Here is a 24,546-nt window from a genome sequence, read left to right as displayed (position 1 = left end):
TTAAAAGAAATAAGTCAAGCCTGTTTTAAAACAGGACAAAGGCCCTCCCCCCTCCCGCGTACAGTGTCAGTTGACAGTACTGTAGATACTGGGGGAACCCTAATATCTTAAGTATTAATTTAGGGTCAAGAGACATTGTCATTCCGAAGAAAGAAATTTACGATACGAGTGGAACGTGATTTCATTTCTCGGTGTCACACAATGGGTAAAGGGCATTTCCGGGAGACCCCGGGGTCACGTGATGAATGATGGCCCGGAGCGTGACGTCATTTCTTAAGACAGCCTATTTCTATTCACTGTACTTCTACTTACAATAGGGGGAAATTTAGGGGGGGGGGGGTGAGAATATAAGCCCGTGATTAACCTATAGTAACGTGACCTATTGACCCCTCCCTGAAAATCCTCACGTCGCCCATCTTAACATTAACAATGACCAAGATATCAATTTTAGCCATTTAATTCTAGCCAAAATCCATATTAACCCATGCAAATTGATTTATAACATTTTCTACATTAATTTGTTTAAACAATTGATTTAACATGTCGCATAAATTAGGCCTGTTTTTCAACGCGTTCTCTTACTAACAAGAAAACTTATTAATGGCGTAAATTAATGAGCTTCCGATATTAATTAATTAATAAAAAAATTCCCCATTCCTAACCAATCCATTGAAAATTCCCGCTAGTTTTTTAGACCAAGGCCCGTCCATGCATTCAATTCAATGGTCAAAAAACATGAAAATTGTCAATTACCTTTGATATCCGCGATGTTTTCGAGTTGATATTCGGTTTCCTCGACATAAATACGACCCGAAGTTGATATTTCCCGTCACTTAACGCGTTAATTAAAACTTAATTAAGATAATTTTAGTCGCGACTGTCATTAAACGAACGAGCGGTGTTGGAGCCAGCCACCTTCCCTCGCCGGCTTCTAAGTTCTTGCCCCCCGAACGTAAAGTTGCAACTTCACGTTCAGTTCACTTCAGTTCGAAATAGGCGTAAACCACCTGTTGATGAAATGAAACTATAAAAAAACTATTTGCGGCGGGAAAGTTTGGTTTTCTTTTACCCATGTGGGAATTGCTGAAAAATGAAGATAGCGTGATGTTCGTTGGGAGACCAAGGCCTACCTTCCATCTCACCTATTTTAACATATAAATTGCCGATTCAATTAGAACAATTAAAGGTTCAATGTAAAATATCTTTATTAAACAAAATATCGGTTGTAAATTACCCAGAACACATTAATTTGAAAATAAAATCGTAAAAGGCCTAGTTGTAATGTAATTAAGATTCATTTGGAGTAGAGTTTTCTTTGTCCAGTTGCTGATGTTCAAAACTGTCGTCAAGTTCAACGATGGATGTCGAAGTTTCATCTCCATTTCGATCGTACAATCCCTTGCGAAGAAACGTTTCAATTCCTTTTTGCCAAGACGGTGTCGCTCTCTTGACCATCGAACCCACTGGGAGTCGTTTGGTAGCGGACATGCTGGAGCCAGTTGAGGTTGAGGACATCTTGGGTACTTTGGACTCTTGGGTGGCGCCTTTTCTGGGGATTTTGCTCTCAGTGGTTCGTCTCGCCGATGAAGTACCGACTACTTGGGCCTTGGTTCGAGCCATAATTATTGTTCTAACTCGGGTTTTGTCAATCAACGATGAGAACTTAATTACGAATGAAGAGGTTTTGTACAGACGTTTACTCTGATTGGTTCGCTGAGAGTCTTCAAGCAAAGTGAGAGACTCGTGCCTAAAGCGCACCTTCTTAAACCTCTTAATCGACTTAATTTCCATATTTTTTAATTTAATTATAATTTTTTTCGCTCGCGTTCAGTGCAGAGTAGCGAAACAACCGAATATAAGTCTGGTTAATTAATTGGAATGCACCGAAAAATAAGGGCGTCCTTCAACCCATTAATTACGCGTAGATAATTGGCATTTTTAAATATTTTTTTCGCGCGCGTTCAGTGCAGAGTAGCGAAACAACCGATTATAAGTTTGGTTAACTCATTGGAACGCACCGAAAAATAAGGGCGTTCCTCAACCCCATAATAAAGTGTAGATAATTAAAATATTTAAATATTTCTAGTGCGCGCGTTCAGTGCAATGTAGCAAAACAACCGATTGTAAGAAAGTAATTTGATTAGGGCGAAAAACAGCAAAGACAAGGAGAAAATACAAGGAGCTTAAACTTTATTTTCTCAAGTACATCTTTGTAAATAATACTAGGCCTAATTGTATTTGAAAAATGTTGAAACAATAAAATGAAATCTATATTTATATTTATATATTAATCTATGAATGGAGAATAAAAACATAATGAATATTGGACTTATTTCTATTTGTAGTAAGAACGACGACTTCTTTCGTAATAATAATCGTTCTTAATTAAATCGGCGGCTTTTTCGCCAATCATGATGGTGGGCACATTCGTGTTGCCGGCTATGGGTTTGGGATAGATCGAAGAGTCCACCACTCGGAGGCCACGCACCCCAATAACCCTAATTAACCCACTAATTAGTCACCTCGAGCTAATTAATTAATTATCCAGCGTTAACCAGAGGCAACGATGCGCAATTACGCGTAAAAGCGCAATTCAAAAGCAATAACCGCGACTAAACGACGAGGATAAGACCACGGACAATTGCCAAAATTGCAAAGTACACCAGTGCCCTCTCTGCCTTGGCCTTTTATCCCCGAGACCAAGGTCAGAGGGCAAGGGTCAAGGGCACCAAACTCTTAACACCAGGACCTTATAAAACCAAGGTCAGAGGGCAAGGGTCAAGGGCACCAAACTCTTACACCAGGACCTTATAAAACCAAGGTCAGAGGGCAAGGGTCAAGGGCACCAAACTCTTACACCAGGACCTTATAAAACCAAGGTCAGAGGGCAAGGGTCAAGGGCACCAAACTCTTACACCAGGACCTTATAAAACCAAGGTCAGAGGGCAAGGGTCAAGGGCACCAAACTCTTACACCAGGACCTTATAAAACCAAGGTCAGAGGGCAAGGGTCAAGGGCACCAAACTCTTACACCAGGACCTTATAAAACCAAGGTCAGAGGGCAAGGGTCAAGGGCACCAAACTCTTACACCAGGACCTTATAAAACCAAGGTCAGAGGGCAAGGGTCAAGGGCACCAAACTCTTACACCAGGACCTTATAAAACCAAGGTCAGAGGGCAAGGGTCAAGGGCACCAAACTCTTACACCAGGACCTTATAAAACCAAGGTCAGAGGGCAAGGGTCAAGGGCACCAAACTCTTACACCAGGACCTTATAAAACCAAGGTCAGAGGGCAAGGGTCAAGGGCACCAAACTCTTACACCAGGACCTTATAAAACCAAGGTCAGAGGGCAAGGGTCAAGGGCACCAAACTCTTACACCAGGACCTTATAAAACCAAGGTCAGAGGGCAAGGGTCAAGGGCACCAAACTCTTACACCAGGACCTTATAAAACCAAGGTCAGAGGGCAAGGGTCAAGGGCACCAAACTCTTACACCAGGACCTTATAAAACCAAGGTCAGAGGGCAAGGGTCAAGGGCACCAAACTCTTATAAAACCAAGTTGCCAATAAGCCCAATCAATTCTAACGCAATTACTCGCAATGCAAACAAACATTCGCTAACTCGGTGGTACACGTCATTGGATGGAGGCACTTACCTCAAACGGTTATCAACTACGGCGGTTGGATTTGACCTCCGACCCATTTTGCAAGTTCCAGCGGGATGATAGACACCCATGGTCAATTGGTCGACGACGCATCCCCAATAAGGCAAAGAGGCCTTGATGTATTTCTCGCAATTCGGCAACTTTTTCTCGAATATTTCAACTCCGATCTTCAACATGGGTTTAGTTAGACCCATCTTGTAGCCGAGCATCATGGCTGAAAAGAACACACCACCACCACACGGATTTAAACTTTAGAAAGGGGAGGGGCCAATAGTAATAATACCTTCGGCCAAGGCCCCTCTATCGTCGGGGTGATCTAAAAAGTTGGGGTCAATCAATGGGGCTTCGAAGGGGTCATTCGAGGCCAATGTTACCGATCCGCGACTTTTGGGGTTTAACAGAACGGGGTAAATTGAAAACGTCTCCTTCGTCATGTACGGCGAGTAATACTTCGCAATTACCTGACAAATTAATCGTAATTAATTCAGAATTAATTAAGATTAACTGGTCAATCCTGGAAGTCGGATAAACTGAGTTACTTTCTCATTAATGTTCATCTGTCTAAAGGAGACAACGTCGGTGCTGGGGGAAGTGGGCACGAAATGAAACTGGACATCGGACGTGTCGAGACTGTCATTACGGGCGTACGATGTCCTGATGAAACCCATGGCCTCGACGCCGCCCAGAATGGTAAAAGGACCCGATCTGGACTCCAAGTACTCTTCCCTACCGTAGACGCCGTGGAAGTAGTTCAAGGCGTTGCCCTTCTTCGTTTTGAAAGAGAGTCCGATGCTGAATGGATGTTCCATTAAGTTCTGACCCACTCCGGGAAGGTCACGCACCACCGGGATTCCGTGGGACCTCAAATGGTCAGCGGGACCCACGCCGGAATGCATCAGGATTTTGGGGGAGTTGATGGGACCGGCCGACAAAATGATTTCGCGGTTACTACTAACAACGTGACGCGCCCCGTTGACGTAGAATTCCACCGAACGCGCGCGTTTTGATTGGTCGAAATGAACCTGTAAGAATCGTGACCCCAATTGACCCCGGAACGTAATTCAATAGGTCATAATAAAATGAAGGCGTAAAGTTACCTTGGTGACGTAAGCACCGGTCATAACGTCGAGGTTGGGTCTGAAACTGGCGGGTCCCAAATAGGCCGTAGCCACGCTGCATCTTTCGTGGTTCCTGGTGGTCCCTTGGGGCAAGGCGAACCCCACGTGTCTGCGTCCATTCAACAGGATGTGATCGTAGCCGATGTAACGACCGGCTTCCATGAAAGCCCTGGCGATTGGAGTGACGTATTTGACCGTTTCGATGGTGACCGGACCACCGGTGGAGTGAAGACCTTCTCGCAAATGGGCGGGGTCCGTTTGGTCCTCGAGTTTGAGGAAATATGGGAGAACGTCTTTCCAGGACCAACCTTCGGCCCCCGACTCTTCCCAGTCATCGTAGTCGACGGGATTAGCTCGGACAAAGAGGTTAAAGTTGATGCTAGTGCTACCACCAAGGGCGAAACCGCGAGGCCAAAAATTGACCTTTAAAACAATGACCACGGCCGTTTGGTCTTAGTATAGTTCAATTTTTAAAAGGTGACCAGACTTACCCGGTCTTTCAATCCTAAACAAGCTCGTTTTTGAGGAACAGTCGTGAAATTCCAATCCAAGGGACCTCTTTGCAGGAGAAAGGAGGTCAGGGGGACCGCGCTCAATTCCACCGGTTGACCACCGGCTTCCAGGACTAGAACGCTGACGTCAGGGTCTTCGGATAATCGACTAGCCAATGGTGAGCCGCCGCTACCACTGCCAACTATAATATAATCGTAGCTATCCCTATGGGACTTGGTTTCGCGAACCACATCGACTCTATGGTTTTTAACGTGCATGTACCATAGAATCAAGGCCAGGCCACCAACAACGAGTTGTTGTAGAGCCATTCTTAAACTATTATTGAAAAGGCGTCCGACTAGCTTCAGTGCCAAGGAACGTCAGAAAACTGAACGCGTTGCCGAAGAGCTAAAAGGAAATCTGCTTCTTATCTACTTGGCCCGAATCATGGTACGAACCAAAGTACTTGGCTAATACAGATATGGATATGGTGGGCGTGAGAAACATCGCAGAAACGCTTCCGATCAAATTAAGATTTATTTTCAAAATGTATTTAATTGATCTATTTACTTAAGAATTATTATAAGATTTATTTGATACTAATTGAAAAATTAATAGACTCTCTGGATGATTAATAAAGGGGTCGGACAATTTATCACCCATTTTTCGACTCTTAACTCATCGTACACGCGGTAGAAATTAAAATGGCCACAGCAAAATAATATAATTAAATATAATAAAAATAAATATAAAAATGAAGGCGTATATTTTGCTCATGGTATGCCTAGTTAACTCATTTAGAAGTACCGCTAAGAAATTTTATCATTTAACAAGTATCCAACCCCTTTTTAAAATATAATATAAGTGATTAGTTTGAAAGAAAAGTTAATATTTGATTTATTAATTTTTAAAAAGGAAAAATCTGGAATACTTTCGTTCAAGGGCACTTGACACAATCCGAGAATTTAGGAGGAGAGTGTTAAACCCCTTTAGTTTATCTCGAGAGCTCGTGAGATTGAATTCTTTCACGCGCCACTTAAAGGGAAAGTGAAGTGTATCAATAAATGCTTCAGGAGATGGCTTAATTCTTTGTTAACGTAACTGTCCAAGAATTTGGGCGGAGAGTGTTAAACCCCTTTAGTTTTTCTCGAGGGCTCGTGAGATTGAATTCATTCACGCGCCACTTAAAGGGAAAGTAAAATGTATCAAAAAATGCCCTTAATTTTTTGTTAACGTAACTGGAGTCGCCTGATTTATACTCCCTTTAAAGCGTTAAGCCTAACGAAAGGATATAATAATGTACGACATCGAGATGTCTTGCTGGAGAAACGTTTCATAGTCACTTTAAAAGTAAACTAGTGCCAAAAGTAAATTTTAACGAAAGAAGTGTATAGAGCCGATACAATTTGCCGCCAAATCTGGGCGGAGGAACATTACAATGAAAATCCATCGTGGCGAAAAAAGTAGCGCATTCTCAGGATGGTTTATTTTAATCATCTCGGAGCTATGCTCGGAGCAATTACTGTATGGAATGATAACTCCGCAACGATCCAATAGAATTGCAACGAAACTCGAGGAATCATATTTGAAAATTGGTAAAAATAGGCTTAAAATAATAATTGGAATAAATTGAAATGAAACTCCTGGAATTCCGTGAAAATACGACGTAGGCTTAAATAATAATAGAAATAAATGGGAAAAATCAATGAAACTCCTGGAATTCCGTGAAAATACGACGTAGGCTTAAAATAACAATGGAAATAAATGGGAAAAATCAATGAAACTCGTGGAATTCCGTGAAAATACGAAATAGGCTTAAAATAATAATTGGAATAAATTCCAATGAAATGAAACTCGTGGAATTCCGTGAAAATACGAAATAGGCTTAAATAACAATGGAAATAAATGGAAAAAATGAATGAAACCAGAAGGGAATAAGAGAGAAGGGAGACATTAGAGCCTGCTTTGTTAACGAGAGTCCGACCAACCTCAAGAAAACCGCGAAAACTTACCGCAAGTACACAGCTTTTAACCAATTTACTGCAAAAATAGTTCTTTAAGTTATCCGCGGTATCAGGCGGCCTATTTGTCTGCTAGATTTTCATTCTCCAAAGGCTTAGGGCTGTCGATGTTTCGTTCTTGTGTAATTATAACCTCAAGTATGTATTTTATTGAAACTAATTTTTTATTTTTTAATATTAATTCAGAATAATTAGTTTTCATCTATTTAATACCTTCAAATTATCTGATTTTGGTATGTTCTCAATTCCCGTGTATCTAAATTAATTGCACAGCTTGATTTCGTTTATCAACATGAAATTCGGCCATTTTTATCTCCTTCAATGTAAAGTTGTAAACAAAACTACTTTTTATTCGTCAACCGAGACGTCACCCTCTTATGTGACGTCACAGCTAAGACAGAAGTTAGATAGCCAATCAGTGAACGGTAGTTGATTTGAGGTTAGTAAGACTGTTGTTACGAGTGTAAAGCATAATGGAGATATAAAGTGTGTCCCTTCTCTCTTATTCCCTTCTGATGAAACTCGTGGAATTCCGTGAAAATACGACGTAGGCTTAAAATAACAATTGGAGGAAAAAATGTATATATTTCTTGGTGAAAACTTTAATATTTTACATTATGAAAAATTATATTATGAAATGGAATACATTTGTGAAAATATATTAATAATATCGTTTTCTATATTTGGTAATGAAGGAATATATTAAAATCTGGCCCCGCCCCCCTTCCTTCTTTTTCCGGAGGAATCGAAACAGTTCATCCGTGAATATTAATCTAATTTGGCCTAAATCGACTTCTTTGATAATCGCTCTTGATTATATCGGCGGCTTTTTCGCCAATCATGATGGTGGGGGCGTTCGTGTTGCCGGAAACCGGTTTGGGAATAACCGATGAATCCACCACTCGAAGACCACGCACCCCAATTAGCCTAATTAACCCCACTAATTAGTCACCTCAAATGGTAATTACGAAAATCGACAAGACGAAACCACCAAGAGACACAACAGATTTCAACGATGTGCCCCAAAATAAATGGATGCAATTCCCCAGCAATTATTGCGAACTTAAACAGCAAGTGAGAGCAATTACGCAATTGCCGAATACACCGCCATTATGGAGGTAATTATAGGAAAAAGCGCAATAACTGCGACAACCTTAGCTGCCAATAGGAATTGCTTAATTGCCGAATATACACCGCCATCATAAAATTATGGAGGCAATTATTGGAAAAAGCGCAATTCCCTGGTAATAATTGCGACAATCATCGGAGGACAGGTGGAAACCTTAGCCACCAATATAAATTGCTTAATTGCCGAATCTATACTGTCCAGACTGATAAAACCAAGTAGGCCTTGGCAATTAGGACGTCAAAAAGCGCAATTGCCGCGACAATAATCCGAGGACGGGTGGAAACCTTAGCGACCAATAGGAATTGCTTAATTGCCGAATCTACACCGCCTAGGCAAATTAGGACGTGAAAAAAGCGCAATTGCCGAGCGAATTTGAGCGAAAAGCAAAGGCTTAAATAACGTAAAGCGACAAGTAGTACTAACCTTAGACGGTTATCAACGACGGCCATTGGATCTGACCTATGACCCATCTTACACGTTCCAATTGGATGGTAGATGTTCATGGTCAAGGTTTCGGCCACGCATCCCCAATAAGCCAAACTGAACATGGCGTGAGATTCGCATCCCGGGACAACCGCCTTGTAAATTGTACTGCCCATGGCCCTCATTGGGGCGGACTGTCCTATCTTCATGCCCAAATACAGAGCTAAAGGGACCCTCGGGTTAAAGGTCGACTTGAAAGCGAAAAAACTTGATTCTCACCTTCGGCCAAGACCCCTTTGTCGTCGGGATGGTCCAAGTATCGAGGGTCGATGATGGCCGCTTCGTAAGGGTCACTCGAGGTCAAGCGGATTGACCCGCGACTCTTGGCTCTCAGAAGAACGGGGTAAAGCGAAACGGAGTCTTTGCCCAAGTAAGGACCGTAAAATTTGCTAATTACCTAAAATATAGTAATTAAAGATGACCAGGTTTCCAATTGAAAGGGCCGGGTCACTTACCTTATCGTTAAAATTCATATTCCTAAAAGAGACGATGTCGCTACTGGGCGAAGTTGTGACGAAATGAAACTGGACATCGGGTAAATCGGAGCTGTCATTGCGGGCATACGATGTCCTGATGAAGCCCATGGCCTCCACCCCACCCAGGGCCAAGAAGGGACCCGTCCCTCGCCTCAAATACTCCTCCCTCCGGTCGCCCACCACGGGATACGTCAAACCCGCGTCTTTGTTCACTTCAAAGTGTAGCCCAGCCGGGTAAATGTGCTCCACTAAGTTCTGGCCCACCCCGGGAAGGTCACGCACCACAGGGATGCCGTGGGACCTCAGTTCATCGGCCGGACCCACTCCCGATAACATCAGGATTTTGGGGGAGTTGATGGGACCGGCTGAAAGAATCACTTCGCGTCTAGCCTTGACGTAATGGCGGACACCGTTCAAGTCAAACTGAACTTGACGCGCGCGTTTCGATTCGTCGAAAATAATCTATAAACGTAATTAGTTAGTTAATTTTAACTACTTGAGATGATTGGGCGGTACCTTGGTGACGAAAGCGTCGGTCATGATATGAACGTTGGGTCTGAAACTGGCCGGTTGCAAATAAGCCAAGGCGGTGCTGCATCGCTCACCGTTCCTCGTGGTACCTTGAGGGATCATGAATCCAACGTGTCTTTTACCATTCACCAGAATAGTGTCGTAGCCGAAGAGACGAGAGGCTTCCAAGAGTTTGCTAGTAATCGGGGAACTGTACTTGGGGGATTCGACGGTCACCGGACCACCGGTGGAGTGAAGGCCTTCTCGCAAGTAAGCCGGGTCCGTTTGGTCCTCGAGTTTCTTAAAATAGGGCAGAACGTCTCTCCAGGACCAACCTTTGATCCCTTCCCGTTCCCACCCGTCGTAATCAACGGGGTTACCGCGGACGTACAAGTTAAAGTTGATGGTGGAGCTACCTCCCAGACCGTAACCACGAGGCCAGAGATTTTCCTAACCCCCCCCCCCAAAACAATAAGGCTACTTGAACAGGACCAGGGTTGTTCTAGCAATTACTCACGGCTTTACGAAGTCCGAGACAAGCCTTCTTTTGCCTAACTGTGGTGAAATTCCATGAGTTCATACTGTGTTGAAGATAAAAGGCCATAACGGGAAAACGGGACATGGTGACGGGTTGACCACCGGCTTCTAAGACCAGAACACTGACGCTCGGGTCTTCGGACAATCGATAGGCCAAAGGAGAACCCCCGCTACCACCGCCAACTGACCAAACAATTAAAACCCTTTGATAAGCCTTGGAAAAGGATAGAGGACACTTTTGGGTGGTGGTACTCACTAATAACGTAATCGTAGCTGGGAAGATGAGTTTTGGTGGTGAAGGCCACATCGTACGTGCTTTGTTTAACTTGCATATACCACAAACTAAACAAAACTAAATTGGTCGCGGTGGACACGGCACTTCGTGGTAATATCATGCTTGTTCAATAAATTTATTTCGCAATTTCTTTATAACATAACCTTTATTTGAAGGGAAAAATAAAACGAAACCAGCAGCGACAATTTTTGGACGCGTGTGACCAGTTTGGTCCTAAATCTAAAAATGACTACTTTTCCTTATAAAAAAAGGAGTAAAATCACTTCAGATAAGTCAAATTGTAATTGGAACACTTGGGGCTACGAGAAAAGTGATCGTGAACTAGAGCGGCGGCTTATCACTTAACAACACTCGTGTCGCGTCCGAAGAAATGGACAATCAAATATAATTAATAATTAAACGTTGGGAACGATTTAGAGTTTAAAATGAAAATCAAGTGACTCTTTTCATCATGCGTTTAAAGTTTCAAGTGACAAGAGAGACATTATCAGTAGCGATATATTCATTTTGATGACGCGCTAAGATCCTTCAGCAAATATCCAACCCCTCGGAACTCTTAAAACTATACTTAATAAGATTACAGTATTTAATCGCAATGTTAATATTAGTTTTATTTTGAAAGTTCTATTTTTAGAATTTAAAAAAGAAAGCGTGAGAAAAACCATTCAATTTTTGAAGCTTACCGTTTTTTGGCAAAAGCGTGCGGCAACGTTGCCACAGTTGCAGCTAGAATTAAGTATGCAAGATGCGAGTCATCAACTCGAATTTAATTAAGACATAATTAAACAAATTAGTTTTTATTTATTTATTTATTTATTTATTAAGATTAATACAAAAATTATATTTAAATGTATAAGTGAATATTGGGGGGACGCAATTGCGATTAATTGCCGAAAGAATCTCCGGTCGGCATCCAAATTAATTTCTGGTAAGTGGCGTTACGTTGGTAATCGATTAATTCCCCTTCCGGGTTAATTAACCAAGTTAATTGATCGCCATCAACGTCACGCCCATTAATTTCAAAATCGCTCCAAAAAGCGGCAACGTCGCGATGTTGGTAAAGAGACTGGCAAATTTCGCGGCAATTGCCACCGCTAATGACGTTTACGACGCCCCCCGGCATATCCGAAGTCTCTAGAATCTGCGAGATTAACCGGATTAAATTAATTAATTGAATTAATTAATTAAGGGCGTTAATGGTCATCAAACCTGACAAAAGGTCAGCGCGGCAAGAGGGTATTTAGTGGAGGGGACGGCCACAACCGTATTGCCACAAGCGATAGCCGCAATTGCCGGCGTTAAAAAAGACCGGAGGACGCCTTTATCGGATTGCGTGGCAATTGCAACAACCCCTAATGCTTCCCGTACAGACATACAGAAACCAGACACGGGCGAATCCTTAATTAATTAAAACCGCAATTATAATTGCAATTGAAAAAAATAATTAATTAAAAACGGCAATTAAAATTGCAATTAAAAATATTAATTAATTAAAAACCGCAATTATAATTGCAATTGAAAAAAATAATTAATTAAAAACGGCAATTAAAAATATTAATTAATTAAAAACGGCAATTAAAATTGCAATTAAAAATATTAATTAATTAAAAACCGCAATTATAATTGCAATTGAAAAAAATAATTAATTAAAAACGGCAATTAAAATTGCAATTAAAAATATTAATTAATTAAAAACGGCAATTAAAATTGCAATTAAAAATATTAATTAATTAAAAACGGCAATTAAAATTGCAATTAAAAATATTAATTAATTAAAAACGGCAATTAAAATTGCAATTACAAAAATATTAATTAATTAATTAATTAAAAACGGCAATTAAAATTGCAATTAAAAAAATTAATTAATTAAAAACGGCAATTAAAATTGCAATTAAAAAAATTAATTAATTAAAAACGGCAATTAAAATTGCAATTACAAAAATATTAATTAATTAATTAAAAACGGCAATTAAAATTGCAATTAAAAATATTAATTAATTAAAAACGGCAATTAAAATTGCAATTACAAAAATATTAATTAATTAAAAACGGCAATTAAAATTGCAATTACAAAAATATTAATTAATTAATTAAAAACGGCAATTAAAATTGCAATTACAAATATTAATTAATTAAAAACGGCAATTAAAATTGCAATTAAAAAAATTAATTAATTAAAAACGGCAATTAAAATTGCAATTACAAAAATATTAATTAATTAATTAAAAACGGCAATTAAAATTGCAATTAAAAATATTAATTAATTAAAAACGGCAATTAAAATTGCAATTACAAAAATATTAATTAATTAAAAACGGCAATTAAAATTGCAATTACAAAAATATTAATTAATTAATTAAAAACGGCAATTAAAATTGCAATTACAAATATTAATTAATTAAAAACGGCAATTAAAATTGCAATTAAAAAAATTAATTAATTAAAAACGGCAATTAAAATTGCAATTACAAAAATACTAATTAATTAATTAAAAACGGCAATTAAAATTGCAATTAAAAATATTAATTAATTAATTAAAAACGGCAATTAAAATTGCAATTAAAAATATTAATTAATTAAAAACGGCAATTAAAATTGCAATTACAAAAATATTAATTAATTAAAAACGGCAATTAAAATTGCAATTACAAAAATATTAATTAATTAATTAAAAACGGCAATTAAAATTGCAATTACAAATATTAATTAATTAAAAACGGCAATTAAAATTGCAATTAAAAAAATTAATTAATTAAAAACGGCAATTAAAATTGCAATTACAAAAATATTAATTAATTAATTAAAAACGGCAATTAAAATTGCAATTAAAAATATTAATTAATTAAAAACGGCAATTAAAATTGCAATTACAAAAATATTAATTAATTAAAAACGGCAATTAAAATTGCAATTACAAAAATATTAATTAATTAATTAAAAACGGCAATTAAAATTGCAATTACAAATATTAATTAATTAAAAACGGCAATTAAAATTGCAATTAAAAATATTAATTAATTAAAAACGACAATTAAAATTGCAATTAAAAATATTAATTAATTAAAAACGGCAATTAAAATTGCAATTACAAAAATATTAATTAATTAATTAAAAACGGCAATTAAAATTGCAATTACAAAAATATTAATTAATTAATTAAAAACGGCAATTAAAATTGCAATTAAAAAAATTAATTAATTAAAAACGGCAATTAAAATTGCAATTACAAAAATATTAATTAATTAATTAAAAACGGCAATTAAAATTGCAATTAAAAAATATTAATTAATTATGGCGATTACCATTAAAGTTCCGTTCGATTTATTGCAGAAAGCGGCGGCAATTTTAAAAAGATCGCTTAAACAATCTCCAAGCTCTTGGTCAGCGCTCGCTTTCGATTCATTGGTCATTTTTGAAATCAAATTTGAAAATTCGTCGCGCCTCTTTTGCAAATTTTCCGCAACAAAATAAATTATTTGCGCTTTTTCGTGACCAGACTTTTTCTTCCAACTAATTTTAATTTAATTCGAGTTAATTGCAATTAAAATTAATATTATTAACGTGGGGGTTTGGGAGGGGGCTCGTACCCCGGGGAAGCGGCTAGCGCGGCTTCAACGGCGTTTCTGGCATCTTTTTTGCCTCCATTCGGGGCCAAATTAATCAATTGACCTTTGGGGTCATAAACGGGATACGAAGTTGAACTAAGGGGCCTTTTTTGAGCCCCTCCGTAATATAACTTATACGTTTCGTCGATTCTAAGGTTAAATTTAATTACGATTAAGATGAAAATTAATTATAATCGAAATTAATTAATAATTAATAAGGCGGCTTACTCGGAAGTTAATGAAGTTCCAAACCGTTTTATTTCAACTTCTTTGATTTTTGATAAAATTGGGTTCAATTTCGTCGTAAACTAATGATTGATTTATTTTAAATTAATCAAAATTAATGACGTTAATTTAGATTCATTATAAATTAATCGAAATTAATGACGTTAATTTAGATTTATTATAAATTAATCGGAAATTAATGACGTTAATTTAGATTTATTATAATTTAATCGGAAATTAATGACGTTAATTTAGATTTATTATAAATTAATCGAAATTAATGAGGTTAATTTAGATTTATTATAAATTAATCGAAATTAGTGAGGTTAATTTAGATTTATTATAAATTAGTCGAAATTAATGACGTTAATTTAGATTTATTATAAATTAATCGAAATTAATGACGTTAATTTAGATTTATTATAAATTAATCGGAAATTAATGACGTTAATTTAGACTTATTATAATTTAATCGGAAATTAATGAGGTTAATTTAGATTTATTATAAATTAATCGAAATTAATGACGTTAATTTAGATTTATTATAAATTAATCGAAATTAATGACGTTAATTTAGATTTATTATAAATTAATCGAAATTAATGACGTTAATTGTATTAATTTCGCGGGAACGGGGACGCGACTAAATATCGAAACAATATGGTCAAGACACAAGGAAATAATCGCACTTACCACCAAGGTTTCGTCGTTAAGACGATCGTAATGATTTTGAGTGTTAATCCAAACGGTTTTAGCGGCAATTGCTTTGGCAATTTCACCGGCAACTGTTAAGCGTTCGCTCCAAACGCTGGCCACCTCAGTTCCGGGGCTGCTATTGGTCAAGGCGATCGCTTCTTTGATGGAACGAAACGGAATCAATAAAATGACCACGCCCCTCGTCTAATACGCAAATAATAACGATGATCGTCATTGGGATTAAGAATAATTAAATTTAAATTAATTATAATTAAGGCTACTTGTTTTTGAACTATATTGGAAGCGGGCTGGACGCCAGAAACTAAATAAACTGGAGAGGTTTTCTCCAACCTGACAACCTGCAAAATAATAAGAACTATTTGTTCAAAATAATAGGTTTAATTATAATTATTATAATTATTTTAATGGTCTAATCATTTAATAAAACGCAATTAAAGAATAAATAAAAAGATTAAGACAATTACATCATTTTGGGTTTAAAAACTATAAATTCTATCATAAGTTTATCATGCCTCTAAGTACACAAATACGGGTTACAACTGGGCATCTTCCGCAGGCTACTGTGACGTCAGAACTCGTATAGAGTGCTGTCAGAAGCGCCGGTGTGACGTCACCCATGCTGTTGTCCCATAAAGGAAAAACGGTAACTGTCATGGCCGCCCATTGCTAAAGGCAGACTCGTGACGCTTAACCTTGGATCTGACGTCACAACTGACAGCACTCTATAGCGCTAAGATCCGAAGAGAGAAAATTTTGAAATTTCTGTCGCGGTGCAGCCACCAAGCGGTCGAGACGATTACTAAATCATCCAATGGAATAAAGGAGATTGTTACGTTTCGTATAGGCACGCATTGGGGGGGGGGGGGACGAATTTTACTTAAGCAACCCCAAATTCCCTCTCCCTCTCTCTCGTGAGATAGAGGGGGCGGTTTCAGTCCAGAAGCATTCTAAAAGGGATGAAAGAAACGCTAGGCACTGTAGGCGGTACAATTTTGTATTGAAGTTGAGGTGATAAATGATACGGTCAGAGTATAGGGTTTCATTAAAGGGAGCCAGACAAACACTATTGCCATATCTCTACTTAGAGGCATTATAAACTTATGATTATATAAATAAATAAAATAAAAATTGTAAAAATAAATAAAATTATAAATTTTTAAAAATAAGCAAAAATAAGCAAAAATAAATAAAATTATAATTTTGCAAAAATAAGCAAAAATAAATAAAACTACAATTTTGCAAAAATAAGCAAAAATAAATAAAACTACAATTTTGTTAAAATAAGCAAAAAATAAGTAAAATTATAATTTTGTAAAAATAAGCAGAAAATAAATAAAATTATAATTTTGTAAAAATAAGCAGAAAATAAATAAAATTATAATTTTGTAAAAATAAGCAGAAAATAAATAAAATTATAATTTTGTAAAAATAAGCAGAAAATAAATAAAATTATAATTTTGTAAAAATAAGCAAAAATAAATAAAATTATAATTTTGTAAAAATAAGCAGAAAATAAATAAAATTATAATTTTGTAAAAATAAGCAAAAATAAATAAAATTATAATTTTGTAAAAATAAGCAAAAATAAATAAAATTATAATTTTGTAAAAATAAGCAGAAAATAAATAAAATAAATAATTTTGTAAAAATAAGCAGAAAATAAATAAAATTATAGTTTTGTAAAAATAAGCAGAAAATAAATAAAATTATAATTTTGTAAAAATAAGCAGAAAATAAATAAAATTATAATTTTGTAAAAATAAGCAAAAATAAATAAAATTATAATTTTGTAAAAATAAGCAGAAAATAAATAAAATTATAATTTTGTAAAAATAAGCAAAAATAAATAAAATTATAATTTTGTAAAAATAAGCAAAAAATAAATAAAATTATAATTTTGCAAAAATAAGCCAAAAATAAATAAAATTATAATTTTGCAAAAATAAGCAAAAATACAATGAATAATTTAGTTTGGATGCGCAAAAAAGGGCAAAATGTTGGTGTGTACCGACCGTGGCGCCTTCCTCTTCAGTTTGTCGAATAATATTTAGAAGCGTGTCGACATGATGAGAATTAGTCATGCAACAACTGAAGTCGGCATTCTTATCATTCCATAATCCAACGTGCAAAGATTGGAATTTTGCCACAATTTCTTTCTCAAATTTAGAAAATATTGATTCCTGAACAAAAATACGGCAACCCTGACGAGATCCCTGTCATTCAAATTAATTAATCTTCAAACATTAACAACAATCATTTATCTTACAATTCCGTGTAAAGATTGCATTAAGCATCCTTGAACGGCTGACAAGATATCAGCGGTATCAGTGACGATGGCCGTTGAACGTTTATTACAATAAATACGCAAATTTTTAATCTTTAATTTTGAATTCTCGCGAATCTCCTGGATTCTGACGTCATCCGTTTGACAAATAACGTCAATTGGCGCCTCAATTTCACTAAGAACTCGAACTAGGGACGTTTTAGACGTAATAACTACTTTAAATGAAAGTCTAAAATAAAAACGATTAAAACCCAATTAATTAAACTAATTCAATGGAGAATATTTCATGTATTTAATGTACCCCGATTGTTTGCAAATATCGGCAAAAACGAGCAAAGGCAAGAAGGTTTCGACAGTGACGTAAAATATTAGTTTAACCCCTTTGGCCAATAAAGGGAAAATACTCCAGCATCGAGAAAATATCGGGGAGGGGTTATCGGTGGCCACCACCACTTTGACCCCACTCTCGGACACCCCTCCAGTTTGACCACTTAAACTGGCGCAATGATACAAACAACGGATCAAATTGGGCACGTCCGAATTGGTGGTGGTCGCCACGTGACGTCCACTCGAGACGCTTTCGGACAGCGCCAACAAACGGGCGTTTTTTTGGACGTTTCTCGCCACGGAGTACATGACTTTGGACCTCTCGTAAGAGGTCAAGCCGTCCTGTTCCACCTTGTTTAAACTCGCAAACATCGTGTTATGGAATTGTTCGTGGCCTCCTTTGTAAATACACACTTTGGCCAGTGACTCTCCCGTCATCGGGTTGCAAAAATCTACGAGTTCATCGTCTCCGGGCGAATAATTAAACGTTGCACCGCGCAAATCATTACCCTGGCGTTTTATCCATTCCTAACAATTTAGTTTAAAATTAATTCGCGCCGAGGAAACTCTAAGCTATAAATAAGAAATGATTCGACTCTTTCAATACAATTCCATGAAATATCCGTGACTCAAACATTCCACAATTGTTTCTTACCATTCCATGAAATTTAAATGACTCGAATGCTAATTTAAAAATGCAAAACAATTCACGAAATTACGCGATTTAAATACTAAATAGAAAAATTCTACGGGTTTCCATAACTCATTTCAAAAATATAATATTTTACGAAATTTTAATCACTAATTAATTCGAAAATATAAAATTTCACGAACAAGGTTTGTACAAGTTCTGGAAAACCGATATCCCCGAGATTTACAGGTTTTTCACCATACAGTGAATGTTAACATTCTGCGGCGGTGCAGTAGGGCAAGAGACACGGACAGGGTTCATACAACTTTTGGAAAACAAATTTCCCTGAGATTTCCAGGTTTTCCCCCACATACTTCCCTGAATTTTACAGAGTTACGAGCCTCCAAAGTTTAGTGTAACGTTATTCCTATGGGGGGGGGGGGGGTTGTTTCTTTACGTTTTGCTTAATTACTCGGCCCCTGTTTGTCGTAGCCCTAAGTTTATAGTATGGTTAGATGTGGGGCAAATTGATCTATAACATACTCAAAGGACATCCCCGTATCACTACTAGAACCAGAGTTCCGAGCCTCCAAAATTTAGTTTAATGCATTTCCTATGGAGGGGTTTGTTTCTTTACGTTTTGCTTAAGTACTCGGCCCCTATATGACGCAACCCCAAACCTTTGGTATAGTAGGATGGGGGACAAATTGGGCTATAACATATCCTAAGGACATCCGCGTATCTCTACTAGAAAAAGAGTTACGAGCCTGCAAAGTTTATTTTCAAAAATCAAAAGTAACCTCCTAACAATAAGTGAGACAAAAAATAAGTTGACGACGATATTGAGGTAGCCTCAAGTTTAAAGTATCCTTGTATGGGGAGCAAAGAGTACTATAACATATCCAAAGGAGATCCCCGTATCTCTGATAGAACGAGAGTTATGAGCCTACAAAGTTCAGTGCTAAAATCATAAGTAACATAATAACAATAAGTGAGAAGATACCATACGTTGACGAACATTTTGCTTAATATCTCGGCCCCTGTTTGTCTTAACCCCAAGTCTTTAGTATGGTTGGATTGGGGACAAATTGGGCTATAACATACTCAAAGGACATCCCCCCACCCATCTCTAATACAACCAAAGTTGACGCTAATTAAACGCCCCCCCCCCCATGTTAATCTTACGGAGGGAGAGTTAACTTACATTTTGCTTAATTATAAGTAACGTAATAACAATAAGTGAGACGCGATTATAAGTAATATAATAACAATCAAAAATAAAAAATTTGTGAAATTTCCATGACTAACAACTTCATAAAGGTTAAAATCGCGTCACGACTCATGTAGCAAGCTTAATAAGCCAAATAAAATGAGTGTCTTACCTTCAAAATGGCGTCACTATCAAATGATTTTGAATATTCCATGTTGGTAAAAATAGTTTTCAACGTCTGAATCTTATTCGCGTCTAAAGTTGTGTTCATGGCGTCTTTGCTGACAAGAGAAGTACCCCTCTATCTCACTTTTGGGGTTTGTTTGTCCAGGAACCAAATAGATTCGATTGAACACGTAATATTACTCGATAAGAAGCAAGCCCTGCTTTTTCTTTCGATAGATAAGAATGACCTTGCCAATTAAATGACGCGCCCCGTTTGTTATCTACCGGCTCACACTCACACTCGCACCACGACGACTTATCGTTACAAAATAATTATCATTTCATTACTCAAAGAAGCCGTTTTTGCTTTAAACTATTTCTTACCGATGATTTTGCCATTTTTTTCGGCCTTAAAAGTGCCTAACCTAACCTCTAAATACGTCTAACTTAAATGACAAAGCGAATTTGCTTAAAAAACGCCCGTTTTATCGTAAACTCGTAAAAAACACGTGTCTAAAAAGGTCTAAACACCGCCTATCCCAAATCTTAATCAGACGCTCTAGCAGACGACAGTAGTACGGAGTAATATTACGGGAGTTTTAAAACAACCTTACCTCAAATATTGCTCCATGGTGGCTGTATTTCTTATTGGCTTAAAACGTATCACGTGAATGATTAGGACATCGAATCACGGTCACGAGTTTCGGGGAAATCTTCATCGTGAAAAAAGAAAAGTTAAAATGGCGGCGAACGGCAATGACGCGAATGCAAATTCGGCATTTCAAAGTCAAGAATTGCAATCTAGGATTCCCTGGTTGGAAATTGGAAGTCGATTCGCCGTCGCGGCAATTTCCCATCCATTCGAATACGTTAAAGTTCTTATACAGGTAAATAATACGCTTTATAATCGAAATAAAGCGCTAAGCCTCGGCTCGCTTTGATCAGACCCGTCACTCCCCGACGCGTTAGGCTTAACCGCCTGACACCTCCGAAAGGCGAAACGAAACGAAACGAAACGTCACATTTAACACGATTAATAATTTAAGCAATTAATTAATGTTAAATACTTTTAAAATAACCCGAAAACGATTTAAAACTCCAGATCGGTCACGAACCATTGCCACCTAGACCAACAACGACGCTTTTTGGAAGACCAGCTCTAGCGTTACCGGGGGCATGGCAATACAGTCAGTTCATTTTAATTTAATAATTATTAATTAACGGTATAAATCTAATTAAAACGGGGCTAATTACTCGCGCAGTGAAACACATAAAAGCCGTCGATGGTTTCTTTGGTCTTTATCGCGGTTTGGGTCCAAAAATATGCACCAATTTAGTAACTGGTTACGTGTATTCCACCGTCATGGAACAACTGCCGCAATTAGACGACAATAAGAAAGACAAGAAGGACATCGAGCAAGAAGAAGAGGAACAGGAATTAACGGAAGAGGAAAGGGTTTTACGCTTCCTGAAACGCACCCTCAAGGACACATTATCCAGATGCGCTGCCGTCTTGGCTAGCCATCCTTTCCACGGTACCACCCATAACCCCCCCCCCTCTAATTAATTAATTGAATCGGGATTAATTAATTTCAATGTTAATGGCAGTAATCACAATTCGAACAATGGCCCAGTTTGTGGGTCGAGAGGAAAACTACCAGGGATTATTTCCTTCCGTTTATCACGTCTTCAAAGAAGAGGGAATTCGCGGATATTTTGTGTAAGCTGCTTACACTAGGAGTATTGATGCCATTTACAGGGGGACCCAGGAGGCGCGGCTTCCTCCTCCCCCCCTTCTAAATGCTATCAATACTCTTAGGCTGATGGTTTTTTTTCCTTATTAATTAAAGGGGATTAATTTTTTTCCTTATTAATTAAATTAAAATTAATTAAAGGGGATTAAATTTTTTCCTTATTAATTAAATTAATTAAAATTAATTAATGAGGATTATTTTTTTTCCTTATTAATTAAATTAATTAAAATTAATTAATGGGGATTATTTTTTTTCCTTATTAATTAAATTAATTAAAATTAATTAATGGGGATTATTTTTTTTCCTTCTTAATTAAATTAATTAAAATTAATTAATGGGGATTATTTTTTTTCCTTCTTAATTAAATTAATTAAAATTAATTAATGGGGATTATTTTTTTTCCTTATTAATTAAATTAATTAAAATTAATTAATGGGGATTATTTTTTTTCCTTATTAATTAAATTAATTAAAATTAATTAATGGGGATTATTTTTTTTCCTTATTAATTAAATTAATTAAAATTAATTAATGGGGATTATTTTTTTTCCTTAATTAAATTAATTAAAATTAATTAATGGGGATTATTTTTTTTCCTTATTAATTAATTAAATTAATTAAAATTAATTAATGGGGATTATTTTTTTTCCTTATTAATTAATTTAATTAAAATTAATTAATGGGGATTATTTTTTTTCCTTATTAATTAATTAAATTAATTAAAATTAATTAATGGGGATTATTTTTTTTCCTTATTAATTAATTTAATTAAAATTAATTAAAATTAATTAATGGGGATTATTTTTTTTCCTTATTAATTAATTAAAATTAATTAATGGGGATTATTTTTTTTCCTTATTAATTAATTAAATTAATTAAAATTAATTAATGGGGATTATTTTTTTTCCTTATTAATTAATTTAATTAAAATTAATTAATGGGGATTATTTTTTTTCCTTATTAATTAATTAAATTAATTAAAATTAATTAATGGGGATTATTTTTTTTCCTTATTAATTAATTTAATTAAAATTAATTAAAATTAATTAATGGGGATTATTTTTTTTCCTTATTAATTAATTAAAATTAATTAATGGGGATTATTTTTTTTCCTTATTAATTAATTAAATTAATTAAAATTAATTAATGGGGATTATTTTTTCCTTATTAATTAATTAAATTAATTAAAATTAATTAATGGGGATTATTTTTTTTCCTTATTAATTAAATTAATTAAAGGGGATTAATTATTTTTTCCTTCTTAATTAAATTAATTAATGGGGATTATTTTTTCCCTTTTTAATTAAATTAATTAACATTAATTAATGGGGATTAATTTTTTTCCTTATTAATTAAATTAAAATTAATTAAAGGATATTAATTTTTTTTTCCTTATTAATTAAATTAAAATTAATTAAAGGAGATTAATTTTTTTCTTCCTTATTAATTAAAGGGGATTAATTCCACGTATGGTTGGTGAAGTTTTGACTCTCTGGTTTGCTCAAGTGGCAACATTCGTCATCAACACTTATATTGTCGAAGAGAAAGTTTTGAGGAGTTATATCGGAACTTCATTAATGGTGATTAAAATATTTAAATCGCTATTAATTAACTTTGTTAGATTATCGCAGTTAATTGTCTTATTTTTCAATTAATTAATTAATTAGTTTTAATTATTTTGGAATTTATTTATTTATTTTTTTGATAGAATTACTAAATTAAATACGTTTTATAATTTAATTTAATTAAAGTTAATTAAATTTAATGTTAATTAAGGGTATTAATTATATTTCCAGTATGTGGCCAGTGCTCTGACTTACCCCTTCACAGTTGTATGCAACGTCATGGCTACTAATAATTGCGGGTAATTAACAAAAATCAATTAAATTAAATTCAATCATTAATTTGTTAATTTTTAATTAATTAATTAATTAATTGAAGTTTGGCGGCTGGAATGCCACCTAATATGCCAATTTACATTGGTTGGACTGATTGTTGGAGTCATCTTAGTCAAATTGTAATTAAATTTAATTCAAATTAATTAACCCCACCAATTAATAAAAAATAATTAATTAATTTTAAATTAATTTTAAATTAATTTTAGGGTCACTTGAAACGCGGGTCAAGTATTTTGTGGCGTTATTACACTGGTCCAGTTATGCTGGACATTCACGGAAGACCCGCCTATCCCAAAAAAACTAGTTTTAAAAATCCATCTCTTACTTATTAATTAATTAATTAATTTAATTAATCTTAATTAAATTAATTAATTAAATTAATTAATTAATTTAATTAATCTTAATTAAATTAATTAATTAATTAAATACAACCTAGTGTTTTTCTTCTCCTCCAAAAAAAAAAAAAAAAAAAAAATAGAAATTAATATTATAATTATTATTCACTCTGTCATTTATATTTAGTAATTAAACTAATTATAGTTAGTATTCCTGATTTAATTTAAGTCATTTGAAAAATAAAATTATCATTTAAACTAAAAAATTAAAATTTGCCTTTTTAATTGTGATTAATTAAATTTTGCTTCATTTTTCATTTTTTTTTGTACAAATTTAATACAAATTTCTCCAAACTGTACAAAAACCAGAATCATCATCTTTAATTACAGTAATTAAATTAATTACCGAGTTATAATTTGTAATAAACTGGTAATTAAAAAATTTAATTAATTACCGCGTTATAATTTTTAATCAACCGTTAATTAATTAAATTATTGAAAACTATCAATGATAATTAAATTTAATTTAGAATAAAATTAATTGAGAATTATTATTATTAAGTGGAAGCTCTCTACTCATTTAAATATTAATTAAAAAAATTAATTTTTTATAATTAGTTAATATATAATTTTTTATAGGATGATTAATAAGTAAGTAATTAAGCTAA

General features: G+C 35.0%; 4 protein-coding genes across 6 annotated transcripts; 1 reads left to right on the top strand and 3 right to left on the bottom strand.

The window, feature by feature from the left end:
- Positions 1-2,235: 2,235 nt before the first annotated feature.
- Positions 2,236-5,723, bottom strand: LOC149597333 (uncharacterized). Its single transcript, XM_089861002.1, has 6 exons — positions 5,277-5,723; positions 4,765-5,208; positions 4,207-4,689; positions 3,951-4,128; positions 3,659-3,881; positions 2,236-2,498 (listed from the first exon to the last, which is right to left on the bottom strand). Exons 1-6 carry the CDS (start codon positions 5,604-5,606, stop codon positions 2,336-2,338), a joined length of 1,821 nt encoding a protein of 606 aa, XP_089717128.1. The 5' UTR covers positions 5,607-5,723; the 3' UTR covers positions 2,236-2,335.
- A 2,144-nt stretch (positions 5,724-7,867) lies between these two features.
- LOC149597332 (glucose dehydrogenase [FAD, quinone]-like) lies at positions 7,868-11,246 on the bottom strand. The gene is made up of 7 exons (XM_089861000.1): positions 10,690-11,246; positions 10,414-10,616; positions 9,903-10,346; positions 9,366-9,848; positions 9,130-9,307; positions 8,851-9,073; positions 7,868-8,225 (listed from the first exon to the last, which is right to left on the bottom strand). The coding sequence occupies exons 1-7, from the start codon at positions 10,826-10,828 to the stop codon at positions 8,072-8,074; spliced, it is 1,824 nt and encodes a 607-aa protein (XP_089717126.1). The 5' UTR covers positions 10,829-11,246; the 3' UTR covers positions 7,868-8,071.
- Positions 11,247-11,524: 278 nt separating this feature from the next.
- On the bottom strand, positions 11,525-20,426 carry LOC149597331 (aldehyde dehydrogenase family 16 member A1-like). 2 transcript variants are annotated; one of them, XM_089860991.1, is made up of 11 exons: positions 19,900-20,426; positions 17,861-18,414; positions 17,542-17,788; positions 17,288-17,476; positions 15,536-15,613; positions 15,252-15,458; positions 14,562-14,641; positions 14,316-14,483; positions 14,031-14,238; positions 11,938-12,126; positions 11,525-11,869 (listed from the first exon to the last, which is right to left on the bottom strand). In XM_089860991.1, the coding sequence occupies exons 1-11, from the start codon at positions 19,996-19,998 to the stop codon at positions 11,612-11,614; spliced, it is 2,277 nt and encodes a 758-aa protein (XP_089717117.1). In that variant the 5' UTR covers positions 19,999-20,426; the 3' UTR covers positions 11,525-11,611. The 2 variants fall into 2 exon arrangements, with proteins under 2 accessions (XP_089717117.1, XP_089717116.1); XM_089860990.1 differs by having other exon boundaries at positions 17,288-17,488; positions 19,900-20,423.
- A 170-nt stretch (positions 20,427-20,596) lies between these two features.
- Positions 20,597-24,172, top strand: LOC149597330 (mitochondrial carrier homolog 2-like). Of its 2 annotated transcripts, none has more exons than XM_089860997.1 (9): positions 20,597-20,779; positions 20,995-21,079; positions 21,155-21,427; positions 21,501-21,612; positions 23,099-23,225; positions 23,442-23,509; positions 23,587-23,662; positions 23,750-23,883; positions 23,937-24,172. In XM_089860997.1, the coding sequence occupies exons 1-8, from the start codon at positions 20,633-20,635 to the stop codon at positions 23,873-23,875; spliced, it is 1,014 nt and encodes a 337-aa protein (XP_089717123.1). In that variant the 5' UTR covers positions 20,597-20,632; the 3' UTR covers positions 23,876-23,883; positions 23,937-24,172. The 2 variants fall into 2 exon arrangements, with proteins under 2 accessions (XP_089717123.1, XP_089717122.1); XM_089860996.1 differs by having other exon boundaries at positions 23,750-23,885; positions 23,958-24,172.
- Positions 24,173-24,546: the final 374 nt, after the last annotated feature.

This window comes from Phalangium opilio, unplaced genomic scaffold, assembly GCF_054372755.1.
Source record: "Phalangium opilio isolate 3A_F unplaced genomic scaffold, DU_Popi_V2 ptg000362l_1, whole genome shotgun sequence".
Classification (NCBI taxonomy): Eukaryota; Metazoa; Arthropoda; class Arachnida; order Opiliones; family Phalangiidae; genus Phalangium; species Phalangium opilio.
Note: the sequence above shows the minus strand (reverse complement) of the source record. Positions and strands in the feature narration are given on the sequence as shown.

Coding starts and splice junctions, on each gene's coding strand:
- LOC149597331 (XM_089860990.1), bottom strand. CDS start 19,998: ATGAACACAACTTTAGACGCGAATAAGATTCAGACGTTGAAAACTATT. Junction 14,642..15,251: donor TTAACGACGAAACCTTGGTG/GTAAGTGCGATT, acceptor ATCAATCATTAG/TTTACGACGAAATTGAACCC. Junction 14,239..14,315: donor GCGCTAGCCGCTTCCCCGGG/GTACGAGCCCCC, acceptor AATTAAAATTAG/TTGGAAGAAAAAGTCTGGTC.
- LOC149597333 (XM_089861002.1), bottom strand. CDS start 5,606: ATGGCTCTACAACAACTCGTTGTTGGTGGCCTGGCCTTGATTCTATGG. Junction 5,209..5,276: donor GTTTAGGATTGAAAGACCGG/GTAAGTCTGGTC, acceptor ATTGTTTTAAAG/GTCAATTTTTGGCCTCGCGG. Junction 4,690..4,764: donor CCGGTGCTTACGTCACCAAG/GTAACTTTACGC, acceptor CGATTCTTACAG/GTTCATTTCGACCAATCAAA.
- LOC149597330 (XM_089860997.1), top strand. CDS start 20,633: ATGGCGGCGAACGGCAATGACGCGAATGCAAATTCGGCATTTCAAAGT. Junction 21,428..21,500: donor GGCTAGCCATCCTTTCCACG/GTACCACCCATA, acceptor TGTTAATGGCAG/TAATCACAATTCGAACAATG. Junction 23,510..23,586: donor ATGGCTACTAATAATTGCGG/GTAATTAACAAA, acceptor AATTAATTGAAG/TTTGGCGGCTGGAATGCCAC.
- LOC149597332 (XM_089861000.1), bottom strand. CDS start 10,828: ATGATATTACCACGAAGTGCCGTGTCCACCGCGACCAATTTAGTTTTG. Junction 10,347..10,413: donor GTCTCGGACTTCGTAAAGCC/GTGAGTAATTGC, acceptor GGGGGGGGTTAG/GAAAATCTCTGGCCTCGTGG. Junction 9,849..9,902: donor CCGACGCTTTCGTCACCAAG/GTACCGCCCAAT, acceptor TTACGTTTATAG/ATTATTTTCGACGAATCGAA.